Source organism: Mustela erminea, chromosome 1, assembly GCF_009829155.1.
Source record: "Mustela erminea isolate mMusErm1 chromosome 1, mMusErm1.Pri, whole genome shotgun sequence".
Taxonomy (NCBI): domain Eukaryota; kingdom Metazoa; phylum Chordata; class Mammalia; order Carnivora; family Mustelidae; genus Mustela; species Mustela erminea.
The window spans coordinates 1,502,841-1,521,732 of NC_045614.1; the positions used below are offsets into that span (position 1 = coordinate 1,502,841).

At 68.4% G+C, this 18,892-nt stretch overlaps 2 protein-coding genes across 6 annotated transcripts; both read left to right on the forward strand.

Moving 5' to 3' along the window:
* The first annotated feature begins 19 nt into the window (after positions 1-19).
* SPPL2B (signal peptide peptidase like 2B) lies at positions 20-15,481 on the forward strand. 5 transcript variants are annotated; one of them, XR_004289187.1, is made up of 16 exons: positions 25-176; positions 5,302-5,421; positions 6,041-6,223; positions 6,577-6,666; positions 7,199-7,338; positions 7,595-7,737; positions 7,998-8,094; positions 8,776-8,892; positions 9,996-10,077; positions 10,799-10,873; positions 10,955-11,017; positions 11,103-11,202; positions 11,412-11,489; positions 12,617-12,777; positions 13,165-13,540; positions 13,785-13,877. XR_004289187.1 is itself a non-coding variant. In XM_032358327.1 (15 exons), exons 1-14 carry the CDS (start codon positions 114-116, stop codon positions 12,796-12,798), a joined length of 1,533 nt encoding a protein of 510 aa, XP_032214218.1. In that variant the 5' UTR covers positions 25-113; the 3' UTR covers positions 12,799-12,811; positions 13,785-13,870. The 5 variants fall into 5 exon arrangements, 3 of the variants coding, with proteins under 3 accessions (XP_032214195.1, XP_032214218.1, XP_032214203.1); XM_032358327.1 differs by lacking the exon at positions 13,165-13,540 and having other exon boundaries at positions 12,617-12,811; positions 13,785-13,870; XR_004289194.1 differs by having other exon boundaries at positions 26-176; positions 12,617-13,540.
* On the forward strand, positions 88-4,848 carry LOC116599303. The gene is given in 4 exon segments (XM_032359105.1): positions 88-167; positions 3,892-4,405; positions 4,407-4,430; positions 4,433-4,848. Coding segments are annotated over 3 exon segments (738 nt in total). The 5' UTR covers positions 88-167; positions 3,892-3,943; the 3' UTR covers positions 4,685-4,848.
* Positions 15,482-18,892: the final 3,411 nt, after the last annotated feature.

The window sequence follows — 18,892 nt, forward strand, 5'->3', positions numbered from 1 at the left end:
CTTTGACCCTGCCCCCGCGCGCAGGCGCGGAGCACAGACGGCGCAAGCGCGCCGGGCGCGCCGGGGCGTTGCTGGGAAACATCTGGCGACGCCTGCGGCTGGAACCGGCCGACATGGCGGCGGCGGCGGCGGCGCTGGCGCGGCTCGCGGTGGCCTTCCTCCTCCTCGTGGCCCAGGTGAGACTGCGCCGGCCGCGCCGGCCCCGCCGGCTGTGACGCCCGGCCCCTGGGCCCCGGGCCGCGCGCGGGCCCCGCCCGACCCGGCCTGGGGGTCGGCCTCGGGTTTGCGCGCCCCCCTCGCGAGCGGCCCGCGGTCCGGGCGCCGGGCCGTGACCTTGCGGGCCTGTCCCCGGCCGCTGTCTCTCCTCCGCCGCGGAGCCCTCCCCCGCTGTAGCGTCGCTCAGCGCGTCTGGGTCTGGAGTTGGGGAGTCCCCCTACCTCGCCAGGCCCCGCTCCGTTTCGAGGTGTCCAGCCGCCGCCGGGGACGCCCCTGCCTGGCTGCGTGGCCTTGGCCGGGCGGCCGCCAGTCTCCGAGCCTCAGTTTCCCCTTTCGCGCGGTGTTCGCGCGGGTCCGCGCGGTTGCGGTAAGCACGGGGCGCGGTGCCTGGCCGTGTCGCGGAGCGGCCAGGAGACCCTCCCTGGAAGTGGGGTCGCGTCGCCGCCCCGGACTCTGTCCGGTGACCTTGGGCAAGGGAGGTACCCGCTTTGGGCGTCAGCTGCTCACCTGCGGCGGGAGGAGGAGAGTGCAGTGAGGACGCGCCCGGTGGTGCCCGCGGGGTGCTGTATGTGCTCCTTCCCCGGCAGGTTAAGGGTCTCGGGCTGGCGGGGTCTTGCCGCCCGCGGGCTGATGGACTTCATCGGGAGCCCAAGTCCTCACCCGCTCTCCCCTGGGTCATGCAGCTCAGGGCGCGGTGTCCCTAACTGCCCTGGGAACGCAGCCATTCCCCTTGACCGGTGCACCCCAGCCCACTGCCCCTCCACGGCGGCCGGTGCTCTCCCGCATCCCCGGTCCCCTCCCAGACTACACCCAGCAGGAGCGAGGTCTTTGAAAGTGTGTCAGGTCCTGCGTCCCAAAGAGCGCCTTCCGAGGCGGCCGGCCTCTGTGCTTTGGCTGCCTGGGCAACCTCCCGTCCTTGCCTAGTTCGCGGAGGGCACTCTGCTCTCTGGTCTTCCCCGTGTCCCTGGAACGGCCCTGGTCGTGCTTCTGGTCTCAGCGGAGTTGTTCTTCCCTCTCCTCACCCCCGGGCAGCTCTCTGCGCTGCCCCCTCCCCAGCTCTGGGCTGAGCCCCCGGCCCTGCCCCAACGCCCTCACGTTCCTCAGCAGTCGAAGTCCGTCGGGGGCAGGGACATTTTGAATGGGAGCCGGAGGAGACGTGGACACAGGGCAATGGGGGCCCCACGGAGGGAGTGACCCGGTTTGCTGGGGGAGGCTTTGTGGAAGCGGGGACCCCGGAGGGGTGTTCTGAAGGTTGAACAGGAGTTTGCCAGGTCTCGGAGGCAGAGGGAGGGGCCGCGGGGCTGAGCGGCTGGAACAGGGGTGAAGGTGTGAGAGCTGACGACTCATTTCGAGCAGGTGAGGAGTCCACCCTGGTTGGTAACGTGCTCACACCCCGAGAAAGATGACACCCCAGAGGAGGCCCTCGGGTGCCCTTGAGGGGAGCTGGGGTTGCCCCGGCAGCTGAAGGGCGTGGGGGAGGGGCAGCAGGAGTGGCTCCCAGGCCCAGGGTAAAGGGCAGGCGCCCGGCAGGTGGCGAAGGCTCGGGGCGCTCCTGGGCAGGCTGAGGGTTTTGGACTTTGTCCTGTGTGCGAGCAGAGGACGGTGTCGCAGCGTGTGATGAGCACTTGTGCTGGTTGTTCCGGGCAGAGCCCGGGTCTGTCTGTCTGTCTGCCCCGGGACAGGACCGATGGCACTGTGGGGGGTGGGTGTGGTTCTTCGTGCAAGTTTGGGTCCTGGTGCCTGAGGATGAGGCCAGCTTTCCACCGGCTGGGACGCTGCTTGGGGGCAGCCCCGAATTCATCTGCCACCACTTTGTGTCCCTGGGCGAGGGAGTCCCCAAATAGACATGTGTCCCCCAGTGGCGACAAGCTGCGCACATAAGGATGGTCGTGGGGTCTGCTACTCGGCAGATCTGAAGTCAGGTCAGGGCTCTCCCCGCCCGTTTCCTCCCTTCTCCATCCTGTCCCCTCGGCCCTCCTCAGCCTGTCCCCTCTACCACCCGCACCCCCCGCCCCCGCACCTGTCCCCGCTCCTCCTCTGCCTCAGCGCCTCTTCCCACGCTTCCTGGGCTCTTACGCCCCACCCTGTCCTGGAACTGACCGAGTCTTAGAAGCACGACTGCTTCCGGCCTGGACTCGAGCTTTTCTCAGACGCCTGCGGGTGCCTTCGTGGTCTCCCGGAGCGTGGTTTCCCTAGAGGCTCCCGAGCCCGCTTAGAGACTGTGATGTCAGAAGGTGGTCTGTCTGGTAGTCCCAGCGATCTCCGGCTCTCCGGATTGGGGTGGGTCCTTCTGGAGAACGTCTGGGTCCGCTCACTCCGCACGCTGGCATCTGACGTGCACGCGGGGTCACTTCCTAACGGGCAGCCGGCCGTGCGGGCTGTGGGGGGCGAGGTCCGTGAGGTGCGCCTCTGTGCGTGCAGGTGACCTTTGTAAAGAGAAGCGGCTTCTGCGCGTCCCCGTTTTACACAAACAACACTTCTCCCCACAGTCTGGATCCCACAGAACGGGGGTCAGCAGACGTGTCCTGAAAAGGGCCAGACAGCGACTGTTTCTGGCTTCGTGGGCCACGTGGTTTCGGGCGCAACCTCGCAGCTCTGCGGGGGTCACGGAGAGCAGCCAGAGGCCCTGCGTGCGGGAATGGGGCAGGTGTGCTCCAATACGACCCCACTTAGAAGTGCAGAAGGAGGGGCGCCGGGGTCCTCTGTTCTGAGCCCGCGGTTCTGAGCCGGGGGTGACCCTCTGGAAGCCGAGTGCGGACAGGTAGAGCGCTTACGGCCGGGCGGACAGGTGCCCTTGGCGGGTGTGGTCTGGTGGGCAGAGTGGAGGGGAGGCTCCTGGTTCTGCCTCCAGAGGAGGGAATGAGGGGCCACGAGAGGTGCGCGGAGGTCGCCAGGGCAGAGGAGGGAAGGGTGCGGCCTGCAGGTGCTCTGAGACCCCTGGTTGGCCTCAGGCAGCCCCCAGCTCCTCCCCTCACGAGCCTGGGTTCGGGGAGCTCAGCGCCCCCCCAGCACGGCTTCTCCGCACACCCCCGGCAGTGCACGAGGCAGCAGGCAGCGGGGTCAGGTCAGAGGTGCCGGCTGGAAGAGCCGGTAGTCGGGGTCCCTGGAGCGGACCCTGCCAGCTGCGGGGTCTCCACGCTGCCATCAGCTCAGCGTAACCAGGGCCGGGGTGAGAAGCCCCTGGAGTGGCCGGGGCCTCGCCGGGCTTCCACCGTGGGTCTGGCTGTGCAGAATCCCGTCAATGGCCCAGGCTTGGTGTCGGGAGCCGTGATCCCGTGGGACTGCAGCCCAGTCCACTGCGCACTCTGCCCCGACGGCGGGGCGTGTGGCTGGTGGTGTCGGCCAGACCCTATCAAGTGTCCGCGTCCAGACGAGCAGCTCTAGGTGTTTGGCTCCTTGGCACATTTTTGGGGGTCCAAGGAGGGAGTTTCCCATCTCAGTCTTGGGTGATTGCAGCCTACAGGGAGCACAAGCTCCAGAAGTGTGGGCCCTGCGAGCCCAAGGTGCCCAGAGCAGGCTTCTGGGCCAGGCGGGTGGGGCCCCCCGAGGTGCAGTGGCCGGACTGACCCCCTCGGCTTCTAGCACCGGCTTCTCTCCTAAGACCCCTCCTCCCTCAGCACGCCCCTGGGACCTGCTCGCACTCGGGGTGAGCCCGCCTGGGGCAGAGCCGCTGAGACCCGGGCCCCGAGTGCTGTGGGAGTCTCTGCTGACGAAGTGCTCCCAAGAGATGGAGCCTGTGCTTGTGGGGGGCTCTGTGCCCCGGCCAGAGCCCAGGGAGGAGGTGGGAAAGGCCTGCCAGCCAGCCGCCGCAGTCCGGGGAGGGCTGCGGTGTTCCAGGCAGGAGATGTGGGTGGGCGGCACGTGGGGACACCTTTGTATGAAATGGCAGGTTTTCATGGGGAGTAAGCTGGTGTTCGACCGAAAAAAAGAGAGGCAGCCCCTCTGGCCCAGGCCCCCCGCCTCGCCGCTGTCCTTGAGGGGCGTCCGGTGTCCGAGGACTCCGGGTGTGCCCCACGCCTCGCTTGTTGGGTCGTCAGGACCCTCTGGCGCGGCGCTCCCCGAGCAGCCAGCTGTCCCGTGGGCTTGGAAGGAGGACCGTGGCGCTAGCAGCTCCTCCTCCTCCTCCTGGGAAGCTGGGGCAGGGTGGGGAGACCCGCTCTGCTGGCTCCGGGCCTGCGCGGAGAGCCGGCCGTGCCCCGTGGCGTCCGCATGACTCTCCTGGGCCGCAGAGTCCCCCGGCTCCCAGCCCCAGGGCGGCCGGCCTGCAGACCGCCTGCTTCCTGCCGTGCCTCCGAGCGGGGCGGCCAGGCCCGACCGGGCTTCCGCTGGCCTGTGCCTGGCAGGGGCCAGTCCTGTGACCGAGGCTGCGAGGTCCCCCCGGAAAGTAAGGTGTGGGACGAGGGCCCGGAGCCGGCTGGCCTTCCCAGTCAGTGGCCGGCAGGTCATTCTTCCGGGAGCCCGCGGGTGAGGGTGCCCCGCCGCCGCCGCCGGGTCTGCTGGAAGCTCCTCCCGGCCTTGCCCTGTCTCCCGGCCTCGAGCCGCCGCCCAGGGCCTGGGGATGGGTCTGTGTCCCCCCGCTGTGTCCCCCTCGTGACAGAGGCACGGGCTTGTCTTCTTCCTGTCCCACGGATCCCGCGCTGTGTCCCCCTCGTGACAGAGGCACGGCCTTGTCTTCTTCTGTCCCACGGATCCCGCGCTGTGTCCCCCTCGTGACAGAGGCACGGGCTTGTCTTCTTCCTGTCCCACGGATCCCGCGCTGTGTCCCCCTCGTGACAGAGGCACGGGCTTGGCTTCTTCCTGTCCCACGGATCCTGCGTGAGGCCCGGTGGGGCGGTGCCGTCCCTTCCGCAGGAGCCAAGGGAGAGGACCTGACAGGGCCGCAGTCAGCACCCGCGTCTCCCTGGGGACACCCGTCCCCACCCTTGCGGCCCTGCCCGGTTTTCTCCAGCATCAGGCGTCTGGCGGTGTCCCGTCTGTCCTGTAGGAGGGGGAAAGCAGCCCGAGCCCTGGGCGCGGGGCTGTCCTTGTTAGGCTCAGACCCTGCCGCGCCCGCCAAGCGCTCCGACCCCTGCCTTGTTGTCCCAGGCGGCCTGTGAGTACGGCATGGTGCACGTGGTCTCCGAGACAGGGGGCCCCGAAGGCAAAGACTACTGCATACTCTACAACCCACAGTGGGCCCACCTGCCACATGACCTTGGCAAAGCGGTGAGTGCCCACTGAGGCCCTTCCTCAGGACGGTCTTCCCACTGGGGTCTTTCCTGGTGGGCCGTGCAGGCCCGGAGGTGCTGTGGGACGCCCCCTCCGGACTTGGGGTCGGGTCTGTCTTGCAGGAGGACAGAGGAAGGGCCTCCGCTGTGAAACCCCTGCGAGGGGTCTGGGCACACTCCCGGGGCTGCTGCGGTCTCAGGTGGCCCCGGAGCGGCCCCATAACCTTTCTGGGCCTCAGTGCCCTTGGTCAGAAACAAAAGATGTCCAGCTGCTCCCACTAGGGGCACTGGCCACGTCCCCACGCACTGGCGGGGGGCCGGCTGGCAGAGGGGTCCCTAGAGCAGTGAGGGGGGGACCGGCAGCCCTGCTGTGGGTGCGTGATTCTCAGCCCGAGGCCGCTGCTCCCGCCTGCCGGGCAGGCACGGAGGGTTTGCCGCAGTGTCCTCTGAGCACTCACCCATTCCTCCGTGTGCCTCGCGCTTGGGTGTGTGTGCGTGTGCGCTTGTGCGTGTGGGTGCGTGTGGGCGTGTGTGTGTGAACGCACAGGTCCGTGTGAACGTGTGTGCGTCCCCCCCCATTCCTGGGGCGGCCGGTGTAAACGCGCCCCGCTCCCCAGTCTCTCCTGCAGCTGCGGGACTGGACGGCCTCCATGCTCTGCTCCCCGCTCGACGTCCCCACCAGGGGCTTCAGCAACCAGATCCCGCTGGTGGCGCGCGGCAACTGCACGTTCTACGAGAAAGTGCGGCTGGCGCAGGGCGGCGGGGCGCGCGGGCTGCTCATCGTCAGCAAGGAGGCGCTGGTAGGGCCCCGGGCCGTGCCGGATGGGACGTCTCGGAGGGGCGCGGCCCAGAGCGGCCCTGGGGTCCTGTAGGGCTGTCCTACAAGGCCTCAGGGCAGAGCGTGGGGGCGCCCTCTGAGGGCGGGTGGCATCCCAGGGCAGGGTGGCCCCTAAGCGACTTGACCTTGAGGCCCCGAAAGTGAAGCCCGAGCTTCTTCTCCCCCTGCAGGGAGGGACAGTCACACACACAGTCCGCCTCTGCACCCTCCAAGAGGGCGGGCTCGGCGCACCCCACGGTCGGGGGCAGCGCCTCGTCCCGGGTGGGCCTTGGTAAGCTGGCCTGTCCCTGCCGCATTCCCCGCCTTGGCCCCCAGGTCCCCCCAGGAGGCAACAAGACGCAGTATGACGAGATCGGCATTCCCGTGGCCCTGCTCAGCCACAAAGACATGCTGGACATCTTCAAGGTGGGGCCTCCTGTCTCCTTCCGTCCGCGCTGGCCGGGCGCGTGCGTGCCTGCTGGGTGGGTGGTTCGCGCCGCACACATCACCAGCTCCCCCGGAGAGGGCAGGAGTGGAGAACCGCCCCGAGGTCAGAGTGCCCGGGTCCCCAGGCTGCCCTGCCCCCGCCTGGCCCCGTCTGACCAGGGGCCCGCGTTCTCCCGCAGTTTGCGGGGTGCCTTCAGGAACCGGCGAGCTTCCAGGCACAAGAGCAGGAACATTCTGTCTTTGTGGAAGCATCTGCGCGTCCCCCCAAGCCTGCTAGACGCTCCCCACGCGACGTGCCCCTCCTGTGCACATGCGCGTCCCCGTTCAGGGCTCGTGTCCCCACACGCGCACGGGTCCCTTCCCCTGACCTCGTGGGAAGCTGATTTTTTTGGGGTGGGAGTGGCGGGTGAAGGCATGGGGCTCGGGGCCCTCCGGGACAGGCCCCCTGGGGTGGCTGAGGGGACAGGGACAGCGGCTCCAGCCTTGAGCTCCGGTGCGTTCTCCGAGGCAGAGCTTCGGCCGAGCGGTGAGGGCCGCGCTGTACGCCCCCAATGAGCCCATGCTGGACTACAACATGGTCATCATCTTCGTCATGGCTGTGGGCACCGTGGCCCTCGGGGGCTACTGGGCTGGGAGCCGGGACGTGAAGAAGTGAGTGCCCGGGGCCGCCAGTGACGGGGCCGCGCTGGGCGGGTCTGTGGGTGGTCCCAGCGCCGTAGGAGGGGATCCCGTCACTCGCCATCAAAGTGGCTGTCACAGCGTGGCTCCCGAGGTCCCTGGCGCCGGTGTGGCGCCCCCGTGGAGGGCACGGCAGGGACACACAGTGGGCGTGGAGAGGGAGCCCCTCGGCATCTGGGTGCTGTGCCAGCCGGGGGGCGTCCCCTGGACGCGTCTGTGCCTCCCCCAGAAGGTACATGAAACACAAGCGGGACGACGGGCCTGAGAAGCAGGAGGACGAGGCCGTGGACGTGACCCCTGTGATGATCTGTGTCTTCGTGGTCATGTGCTGCTCCATGCTGGTGCTGCTGTATCACTTCTACGACCAGCTCGGTGCGCCCCCGCCCCTGGTGCCCGAGACCGAGGCCCAGGCCCCCAGCCCACCGGGAGGAGCCCCGCTGCTTGGTTGTGGGGTGGATGGAGCCCGAAGGAGGGGGCCTGGGGCAGGAGCTGTGCCTCCCATCCCCCTGTGAATTCGGGACCCCGCGGGGCCCTTCCTGCGGGTGGGTGTGCCCGGCCCCCACCCCACCCCACCCCTGGCGGCCCCGCCCCTCACTGGCGGCCCCGCCCCTCACTGGCGGCCCCGCCCACAGTCTACGTGATCATCGGCATCTTCTGCCTGTCCTCGTCCACCGGTCTCTACAGCTGTCTGTCACCGCTGGTCCAGAGGCTGCCCTTCGGCAGGTGCAGGTAAGCCCGGGGGCACCCCCCGCAGGGCCCTGCGTCCCCGCCCCGGAGCCTGGGCCTAGCCCCGTTGGCCCGCCTCCTGGCCCCTGAAGCTCCAAGCCCTACTTGGACCGTGCGGAGGACCCCCTCCCTCCCCCGCGGCCGTGGACAGGCCCCCCGCGCCGCCCCCGTGCTGGCTGGGGCTCCTGGCGTCAGAGCAGGGCAGAGTGGAAGGGGGGAGTTCTCCGGCCTCCCCTCCCTGCCACCGCGTTGCAGCTCAGACCCCGTGGGGACAGCGTGGATGCATGTTGGACCGTAGGGGCACCAGCGCTGCTGTTCCAGACCTGGAAGGGGGTCCGGTCTGGTTCTGATGGGCCCGGCGGCCATGGCCGAAAGGTGCTCAGAAAGCTCAGCTTGTGGGGTGAGGCCTTTCCAGCCTGCTGTCCCAAGGTCAGAGGTCAGGGGCCTGCAGCGGTGGGGCCGTGGGCTCCTGGGGGGGCAGGGCGCGGGCCGAGGTCTGTCCCCTACCCTGCTGCGTCCTGCTCTACCCTTGGGGACCTCCCTCCTGGAGCTGCCGTAAGGCGTGAAGAGGGATGTTCGTAGGAACATGCAGTGGCCGAGGGGGTGAGGCGGGGGTGAGCGGAGCCCCCGGGTGCTGGGCGGGGGCGAGGACCCAGCTGCCCTTGACGGCCCGCCCGCCCCCAGGGTCCCCGACAACAGCCTGCCCTACTTCCACAAGCGTCCTCCGGTCAGCCTGCTGCTCCTGGCGCTGCTCTGCCTGGCCGTCAGCGTGGTGTGGGGAGTCTTCCGGAACGAGGACCAGTGAGTGCCGCCCCGTCTGCCACCTGTCCTCAGACGCCCCTGGGCCTCACCTCCCCGAGCCACGAGCGTGGGCCGTGTGGCAGCCAGAGTGGCGGCCGCATCCTGTGTCACTGCGTCTGTCCTGCTGCCGCGGGAACGGCAGCGATGGAGATCTGGGTCCGAGATGCCGCCAGCCCTCCTGGCCCTGGGCGCCCCGAGCGCGTGTTCTGCAGGGCACCCACCGGGGGGCGTAGGGAGGCCTGGAGCCGGCGGGCCCCCCTCCCCGCTGCCTCCGACACCGTCTGGCGCTGCTCTGAGCTCCGAGAGGCGGTGAACCGCTCTTGGCGGCGCTGCCACTTGGAGCCGTGACAGATGTAATTGGCAGAAGGAAAACGTGAAAATATTTTGAGTCCTTTGTACACAAAGAGAACACGAGCTCTCCCAGTTAGATCGAAGCCAGACTTGCTTCGTTCTAGAAAGTCAGAACAGGCCGCGTTGCCACCGCGTCTGGGCACCCACTGGCCGCCGGCGAAGCTTCTCTTTATTCTTTGCCGCCGCCCTGGTCGCCCTAGCCGGGAGAGGCTTCCATCCGGCTCGGTGACGACCTCGGCACAGACGGGGCAGTGGGGGCGAGCCGGCACGTGGCCGGCGTGGCCCCACGGTGGCAGCTCCCTGTCGGTGCTGGGGCCACCCGCGCACCTCTGTGTCCCCTCCGCCTCCCAGTCCCCGAGCCCCCGTTTCCCAGGCGGAGAGGCTGGTGTGGAACGTGGCTGAGCGCGAGTTCGACTTTTCTAAGTTGTGGGAAAAGTACTTTTGAAGAGAGATTCAAGTTGCTGCACTATCCCTGTGCCCGCCCCTGATGTGACTGTGGACGCTGTCCCCAGAGGGGGACACATCCCAGGGCGTGTGTGGTGTCAGAGGGCCGCTCCCCACCCAAGCCCAGCACAGCCCCTGGCCCTGCCCGTCCCCCCGGGGCCGGCGGCCGAGTTGTCGCAGTGTGACGGGCCGGCTGAGCACGGACAGCTTGGGAAACTCGCCGCCTCAGCAGCTGAAGAAGGAGCGACGGGCGGGTGACGCCTCTGGCACAGCCCCTGCCGCAGCGGTGACGCCGCTCTGCCTTCCAGGTGGGCCTGGATCCTTCAGGACGCGCTGGGCGTCGCCTTCTGCCTCTACATGTTGAAAACCATCCGCCTCCCCACTTTTAAGGTGAGAGCCCGAGGACGTGGGGCCTCTGGGTGGGTGCGGCGGGACGGCGGTGTCCTGAGAGCCTCCGTGCCCACTGCGGACCTCGAGCGGCCCCAGGCCTGCCCTCACCCGCCTGTGCTCGGGCGTCCCTGGCCCTCCGTGGGTAGCGTGGTCTTCGGGCCTCGGCCCTCCTGCCGCCTCCCCAGTGACAGGACTCCGGGACCCGCCGCAGCCCCCGCGTCCCGGTGTGACAGCCGTGGCGGTGACCACAGAGCCATGAGGACCCCTGGAACCCTGCCCCGGGCAGGGCTGCAGGCCGGGGCTCCTCCAGGGGTGGCCGCTGTGCCGGGGGGAGCTTGCTCCGGGCGGAGGCGCACATACGGGCAAGCAAGCGTGGTCGGCGGCCTTGCACGGGGCCCCGGGCCGTCATCCCCGAGGGGGAGCACGTGGCACGCTGTGAGAAAGGCTCGGCACCCCACCCCCTCGGTGACCAACCACACGGCGATCTCCTTGAACCTCACGCCTCCCGGCTTTTCCGTCCCTCAGAAGCCTTGTCTGCCTGACCTCGTGGTGCCGGGGACAGGCCTGGGTTTGCTCAGACGGTCCCCTCGTGGCTTTGTCCCGGGGGCGCTTCTGAGCCTCGCGGTGGAGGGAGGCGCGTCCGGGGGGGGAGGGGGGCGCGCGTCCCGGGGGTCCGTGCGCCCGCCGCCACGCCGCGCGCCCATCAGGACGTCGCCCCCAGGCCTGCACGCTGCTGCTGCTGGTGCTGTTTGTCTACGACGTCTTCTTCGTGTTCGTCACGCCCTTCCTGACCAAGGTGGGCGCCCCCGCCCGAGCCCGGCTGCCGCGCGCCCCCCCCCCCACGCTCCCCCCTCTGACGCGGGCCCCTCTTTGTTAGAGCGGGAACAGCATCATGGTGGAGGTGGCCACTGGGCCCTCGGACTCGGCCACCCACGAGAAGGTGTGTAGCGGGCCCGCGGCGCTGCCCAGAGGAGAGAGGCGGGCTTGGGCGGGTCCTGGAGACGGCCGCCTCCTTGCCCCCCCAGCTCCCCATGGTCCTGAAGGTGCCCAGACTGAACGCCTCGCCACTGGCCCTGTGTGACCGGCCCTTCTCCCTGCTGGGCTTCGGGGACATCCTGGTGCCAGGTACTGGGGCGCGCCACGCCGTGGTGGGCATCCTCAGGAGTGTCGGGTCATGGGGTGGGGGCGGGTGTGGACGGTGAGGAGCGGGTGGGGGCGGGCGGCCCCTCGGGCTCCCGTGCTGCACGTGGCAGGTGGACGTGGCACGGATGTGGTTTGTGGCTGCACTCATGGCGGGGGTGGCGCGGCCCGGCCCACGCGCCTTGTCCCCGCAGGGCTGCTCGTGGCGTACTGCCACAGGTTCGACATCCAGGTGCAGTCGTCCCGGGTCTACTTCGTGGCCTGCACCGTGGGTAAGTGCCCTCGCGCCCGGCCTCACGTCCCCGCGACTCTCGAGGCCGCGTTTCCTTCGTTGTACCCTCCTGTGCTCGTGCCCTGCTTGTTTCTTCGGTTACCAAAGCCATTGACGCGGAGGCGACCTTTTCTGGGGAGCCCCGGTGGCTCCTAACATTTTCCAGACCAGCCGGCTTGCCGGCCTCTGGTCCTCCCTCCGGAGGCCTCGCCGGTAGCACTCGTCAGTGCACGTGCGTCCCCACCCCCCGCCAGGTGGGAGGCGCTGCGGCCCCTCCTCGTGCGCAGAGGCCACGTTCACGGGACGGAGCACAGCCCCGCGGGGGAGGCCCCGGCATGACCCAGGCTGACCTTGCGGGCGCACGTCGGGGTTGTCCCCATCTGCCCCTTCCTGGCCCAGCTCATGTAGCTGTGGGCGCAGCCGCTCGTCTGCTCGCTGTCCCTGAACCTGCCCCCAGGCCTTGCATCTCGGCGGTGGTTGTCAGACCGCTGGCTGTCGGGGACCTCGTGGCTCCTTGTCGCTGGACCTGCGCCCCGCGATGGGCAGCAGACGCCGCTGTTCCCCTGAGGTTGGCTGCTGTTGGGCCGCTGCTTTAGGATGCGGGGCAAGTGATGAACAGAGCCCCGGGGCGCCAGGCGAGGGTCAGGCCAGAGCCACGGGCAGGACGAGAGGCCCAAGACTGGGCCATAAAGGGTTGTTTCCTCGTCACTCCTTCCTGAAGCCCCCCAGGTCGCGGTCAGGACGAGGAGCCGCTGTGCCCCGTGCGGTGGGAGAGCCGGCCCCGCGACCCGTGCCGCCTCCCCGCCTGTCTCCGGCTGTGCCATCGCGGTCCGCCTGGCCCCTGGGGCTTCTGACCGCGTGCCCGCGTTGCTCGTGTCCAGACTTACCTCTGACTGAGGGCCCAGGAACGGGACCCTCAGGCGCAGTCACGAGCCTTGGTCTGGCGGCCTCTCAGCCCAGAGCTGGGCCTCGCCGCCACCGCGGTGTCGCTCCCGCCCGTCTCCTGCCCGCCCCGTGCGCTCCCGTCTGTCCATCTGTCTGTCTGTCCTGCTCCACGTGCCCGCGACAGGCAGGGGCTGGGCTGTGGGGCCGCCCGCCGGGTAACGCATCGCCCGTCTCTCCCCACAGCCTACGGCATTGGGCTCCTGGTGACGTTCATGGCCCTGGCCCTGATGCAGCGCGGCCAGCCCGCCCTCCTCTACCTGGTGCCCTGCACGCTGGTGACAAGCTGCGCCTTGGCACTCTGGCGCGGGGAGCTGGGCACGTTCTGGACGGGCAGTGGCTTTGCGGTGAATACCAGTTTGCTCTGAGTGTCCGCGAGCAGTAAGAGCCCAATAAGCCCCAACCAGACTTCCAGTTGCGTAAAACCTCCCAGTTGGACGACCGAGCCCCACAGCCTGTGTCCCTGGTCAGCGCTTCCCGTTCCCAGAGGCCTTTGCTTTGCCGTCAGTCTGTGTGGCTCTGTCCCTCCGGGTGCGGCTTGTGGACACGGCCCTTGCTCTGAAGGGCCAGTCCCAGGGGTGGTGACACGCCATTGGATCGGACATTGGTTTCCAGGCATTTCCACCATCAGGAACGCAGTGCCGAGCTCTGGGGGGCCCGGGGCTCCTCTCCAGAGTGGGCACTGGCCCTGCCCCGGCCTCCCATGGCGCTTGTCTTGCTGCTGCCGGTTTCAGGGCGGGAGGCCCCTCTTACTGGAGCACCTTGGATGTGAGAGCATGAGGTTCCGTGTGCCTGTGTCCCCGGGACGGAGCTGACCTCCTCTTGCCGCCCTGTCAGTGAATCACGGGGCCTGGCCCCTCCGTGACGGGAGCTCCGAAGGGCTGTCTCCCGAGCGCCGTCTGCGGCCCCAAGTTACTGTGTCACGTGTCCTGCAAGTCAGAACACTTGTCTCGTCCTGGCCTAGACATGGCGGAGGGAGGGGGGCTGCCGGGCACCCCGTCTAATTACCCAGACGCTGTAGCCCGATGCTGGGGCCTTTAGCCCTTCCCTGGACCCTCGGAAAAGCACGCTGGCTTCACTGCCCACCATCCTCGAGGGGTCTCAGGCCCAGTGAGTGCTTAGTTCTGGAAGGTTCAGGTGGTGGGGAACAAGCCAGAGATGTCAAAGTCAGGGTTTCTGTCGGGTGGCCGTCCTGGGGTCCCAGTGCTGCTGGTCCTACGTGGTCTGGAGGGAAGGTGGCTCCTGAGCCTGGAGCCAGACCCTCCAGGGACCCCAGCCAGCCTTCCCGCCCCACCCCTGCTGCCCCGGCCTCTTCCAGCCGCACCCAGGCCTGACTCGGCCTCTTCTCTTGCAGAAGGACTTACCTCCATCTCCTTGGGCGCCCTCTTCCGCCACCGGCCCGCAGCCCGGGAAGGACTCCGACACCAGCCTCTCGCAGCCGCCTCCAGGCGAAGGACTGGCCAAGTGCCCCGTGTCCCCAGAGCAGCCCCCAGAGGTGTCCACACCTGAGGAGACCGGGGCCGGGGCGCACCCACAGGAGCCCGTAAGCCCCGCGGGCTGCACCCCCGAGCCCGCAAGCCTGGTGGGCGCCTCAGCCTAGGAGGTGGCACAGACTCTCAGGCCCTCGTCGCTACCTGCCGCGCCGAGAGACCCCGAGACTGGACCTGCCCGGCCCCCCCACCCCAAATTGGTGCTCCGGTCTGGCCGATGCCCCGCTCTTCCTCCTCCTCGAGCCGCGCCCAGCTGTGCCCCGGATCCTCTTCAGCCCTGCTCCCCGCTCCCGTGGCTGCCGCGAGCCCCTCCCCCGCTCCGGCCCACGAGGTCACGTCGCCGTCGCCGTGACAGGAGTGGCTCCCAGCTCCGCGCTCTTGCCTGTCCGCCCGGGGTTTCCTCGGCAAGAGCAGGAAGCGCTCGGCCGCGGCTGCCGGTCCGCCCACATCTGGTGCTTCCCGCGCTGCCGCTCCTCAGGTTCTGGCCCGCAGAGCCCCGTCGTGCCGGCGCCGGGTCGGACACCTCGGGGTCGGCAGGGGCGCCCGGTGGGCCCTGCCCTGCCTCCATCCGCCCGGGCGCCTGCGCTCCAGCTTCTCCGCCTGTGAATAAACGGCCACGACGTGTTGAACTCGAGTGGCGTCGCCTCTTGGGTCTGAGTCTCGGCCGGGCCTCGTCGGGGCAGCCGGGCCCCAGGCGCGCCTCCATGGGGCTGCGTGTGTCCGCTCGGCTCCGTCCCTGCAGCTTAGCTGGACTCGGGCCCCCCAGCCTCCGCACAGCACCTGCACGCCCTCCACCCCCCCCCAGCCCGGCCTCTAGGAACACCACCGGCCAGGCGAGCGCACTTCCTATTTAGACCGCCCGGGAGCTTCTGGAGTGTGGTGAATATTCCGGAACCGGCGTTTTGTCTTCTACCTCACTGACAGGGCTCTCCGGACGTCACGACGGAAACGCCGCCGCAGCACTGGCCGCGGGAGGCGGCCCCATGCCGTGGCACGCGCCGTCCATACAGCCTCCAGACTCCAACCCGAAAGCTGTTTGCACCGACGTGACGTGAAGGCACAGACCCCCAGCCACGCGGTCCCAGCTCTGTCCCCTGTCCGTCCGCTGCTCTGCCGCAGATGGCAGGCGTGGGGTCAACCGTGAACCATTCCAAAAAATACCAGCGCCAGACAGACTCACACACAGCCTTTGCCAGCCCTGCTGCTCCGAGGAGAAAGGATGTTGATTCAAAAAAACAAAAAGACGTTTTCCACCTGTCCCCGTGTCTCTTTAGAGGACAGGTGACCCGGGAGGGAGACCGGCTGGCCCTGCTGGCCCTGAGAGCTGCCCAGTGGGTAAGGCCAGAGCGGGCTGCAGGGTCCACGCGCACGGTCCCCACCGCAGCCGGCACGTCCCTCTAGGCCGTGTCACTCGTCTGTGTAGGACCCAGAATCTCTGTTTTCTGTGTTTGACAAATGTCAGGGGATTTGAAGGCGGATGTTTGTTCCGGAAGTTTCTGTGTGCAGTCTTTGCCTCGCTTCTGTTTGAATCTTACGATTAAACATAGCTTTTGAGAGTTGCCGCCCGGCTCTCGGCTTCTCTGCGGTGCGGCGGCAGGCGGAGTGCTGTGTGGGGCGGCTGTGGGCCCAGGTGTGGCCCGGGTCGGCAGGGTCGGCTGCCCCGGGGTGTGGGCACCTGTCCACACAGCCCGCCGCTTGCCCAGGCAGACGGTTGAGCTCTGCTGTGACGTGGCTGGTGGCCGTGTGGGGCTGGGGCCCTGATTCCCGGCACTGGAGAGCTGTGGGGGGGCCTGGGGGGAGCTTGGTCGGCCCTGTGTCGGGTCACGCCTCGCTTCTCCATGATGATCCAGGATGCGTGGAGGGGGGTGCCTGTTGTGGGCCTGGGGACCAAGCTGGCCAGTGGCTGGGGTCTCCCAGGCCACCAGGTCACTGCCACAACCAGTCGGCTCTGCTGCTGTAGCCCACGCCTCACGGCCCATGGCGGACAGGTGGGGCCGGGGCCAGAACACTGCTGGACACGGACACGTTGTGTCTCACGTGGTTTCCCAGGTCAGGAAGCAGCCTCCCCTGGGTAGCGTTCAACTAGTCAGGAAGCGGCGGCCCTTTCTTAGCGAGCCTCTGGGAAGGCCACCCCCAGGCCCTGCTCACCGTGCACTGACGGCGGGCAGCGAGCTCAGCGGTGCCCAGGCAAGGAGGGCCCTACACGCTTGTTTTCACGGGTGGGGAGGCACAAGTCGGTGCCCGGGAGACCATGTTCCTGCTCCGTGGCGGGGGGCGCACAGCTCTGCGTGACCGGGGCACTACAGAGATGGGACAGGGCTGTGAGGACACCAGAGTTCTTCACTGAGCTCTGGTTAATGGTTTCCATTAACTGTTCATTGCCCCCGCCTTTCCTGAGCGCCGACTGTGAGCCAGGCCCCGACTCCACTGGGGCGCCTGGGTGGGGCTCAGACCCGCTCTGCCCCAGGTGGACACGGGCCTGCACCTGCCTCTGTCTTGGGGGCACGTATCAGGGAAGGCACCTTGGAGGAGGCAGGCGGGGCCTCTAGGAGGGAGATGAGTGTGGCTGGTGGGACGGGCAAGGGTCACTGGCCACATGGGGAAGGCATGGCCCATGTTGCCCGAAGGTGAGGAGACTAGAGTCCTAGAAAGAGCCCAGCAGTGGGTGGCTGCCCTGCCGGAGAGAGGAAGGCAGCCCCTCCCCATAGCGTCCCTGCTCAGGGCCGGGTGCAGCGGTGGGAAGAGCCCACCGGCTTTGGAGTCCTGGCTTCTTGCTGCAGCCCAGGGACCTTGGTTGGTCACCACCGTCTCTCTGGGGCTGGAGGCCCTCTGTCTTCTGCAGGGCCTGCCCGCATGTGTGTGGGAAAGGGGACCGCACTGCAGGCAGCCGGGACCCGGAGGGACTGCTCCCTCTCCAGCACCACGCTTGGCTCCCCGTAGCTTCCAGTGCTTCCCACAAGAGTGAGCCTCCACTCGGGGCCGGAAGGCGTTGCCAGCAACGATGGTAAGCCCACGGGCGCGAGGGCAGTCCGACAACCCCAGAGCATCTTGAGCAGCGATGATGGTCCTAACGAAGGTTGCGTTCTCGTGGGCCTGCGCCGCGGGAGGAAGCTGGAGGCAGGCGGACAGCTGGGCTGCCGCGTGGCTGTGGAAGGTGCGTGAAAACCGAGGCCAAGCCCCTGCCCCAGCCTGACCAGGAGAGATGCACCCAGCCCCAGCAGAAGGGCATCCCGTGTTCCCCTGCTGGCCCTCACCAACTGCCCATGGCGTCAAGGAGCCTGAGAAACCCTCCGAGCGGGGGGGCCGTGAGCACAGAGTGAGTGCGTTGGGGGACCCAGGAGTCCGAGTACAGTGTGGATGTTGGTTCGCGGGTTGTGACAATGTACGGCCGGAACGTAAAGGCAGGAAACAATGCAGAGTAACGTCTTCTCACCTCTGTAAACCCAAAGCTGTTCTGCAAGTTTATTTTTTAAACGATCATAGTTATTCACGCACAGCCCCTTCCCCAGGCTGTCTCCCCAGGGTCGTGCAGGGCCCTGTCCTGGCTCACCCGCCAGGGAGCTCACCAGCCCCAAGGCTCACCTGCCAGACCGCCCTGCCCTCCCCCTGCACACCTGAGCAAGGCCTCCGTGACCCCGCCTCCCTGCCGGTGCCGCCCCCGGCCCCGCCCCCACTCCCTGGTCCCCGCTGCAAGGCCCGCTGGAGCAGAGGCGGCGGCAGCTTCGGCGGAGGGCGGGCGGTGAGTCGGGGTCTCCGGAAAGGGCTGGGGCGGCCTCTGTGGGTGCTGAGCTCCCGGGTCAGGCAGAGCCGCTGTGCAGCCGGCTGGACCGGCAGAGCGGCCGGCCGGGGTGCGCGGATGAGGCCACAGTCCGGGACACCTGCCCGCGCTCCCACCTCAGAGCACCCTTTCCCGCCTTCGCTCCCCACTGCGCTGGGCAGTGCGGGGCGTGGCAGGAACCGGGGGCGAGAGCCGGGCAGGGTGGCCAGGCCCGCTGTGGGGAGCTGCTCTGCTTCCCCTACGTGGCCCTCAGCATCTGCGTGCCCCGGGGTGCCCGCCTGACAAGAGTACTGGGGGTCACCCTGGGGGGTGCCATGAAAATGCCTGACGCGGGGTGGGGGGCGATGCGTGGCAGGAAAGCCAGGCTGGCACGCGGGGGCAGCTGTCCTCGGGCTCTGCAGTCAGCCAGGATGGGCTTTGCCCAAGAATCGGCGAAGGATGGCCCGGCAGGGCCCTGCTCGGTCGCCCATCTCAGGGGCCAACTCCACACTCCTGGACCCCACGGGGGAAGGCGTGGCCCCTGGCAGTGGTTGGAGTTTTGGGGACCGTGTGTTCACATCCAACACAGGCCCTCCAGCCCCCTTTAGCGTCCACTTGCTGGGATCCGGAGGGCGAGCCTCTGGGCACCTGGCAGATAAACTGGTGTCTTGTGCACCAGCGCGGTGGGACACGGCCGTGAGGACATGGCCTCGTGGACCCCGGGCCTGCGCTGCCCGTCTGCGGCCCCGGCCCGCGGTGGTGTGTGTGAGCGCACATCTGCCACCGTGTGACCCCGTGTGTGAGGGCGTGCCTAGTTGTATGCGCGGTTGCGGGGAGGCTGTGCGTCTGTGTCGCTAGTGTGTGACCACGTGTGTTCTCCAGATTGCGTGTGTGATTGCGTTGGGAGGTTGTGGGTACGGTAGCATGTGTGCGTGAACTCCTCCTCACTTGGAACACGGGGCTCGCCACCACTCATGTGGCCCTGATCACCAGACCACGGGAGTCCCCCAAAGACGCTGCGGCACGCAGCCCTCTTGTCCCACCAAACCAAACGTCGGGACAGTGGTGCCGAGCCGACGGCTTGTGTGGCCGGAGCCGTGAGCCCCGCAGCCCCTTCTGGCCTCGGGCCCCACGCTTGATGAGCATGTGTGTGTTGTGTGGGGTTCACTCGGTGTGGAACTGTGGATGTTCAGGGAGAGCAGTACAGAGCGGGGG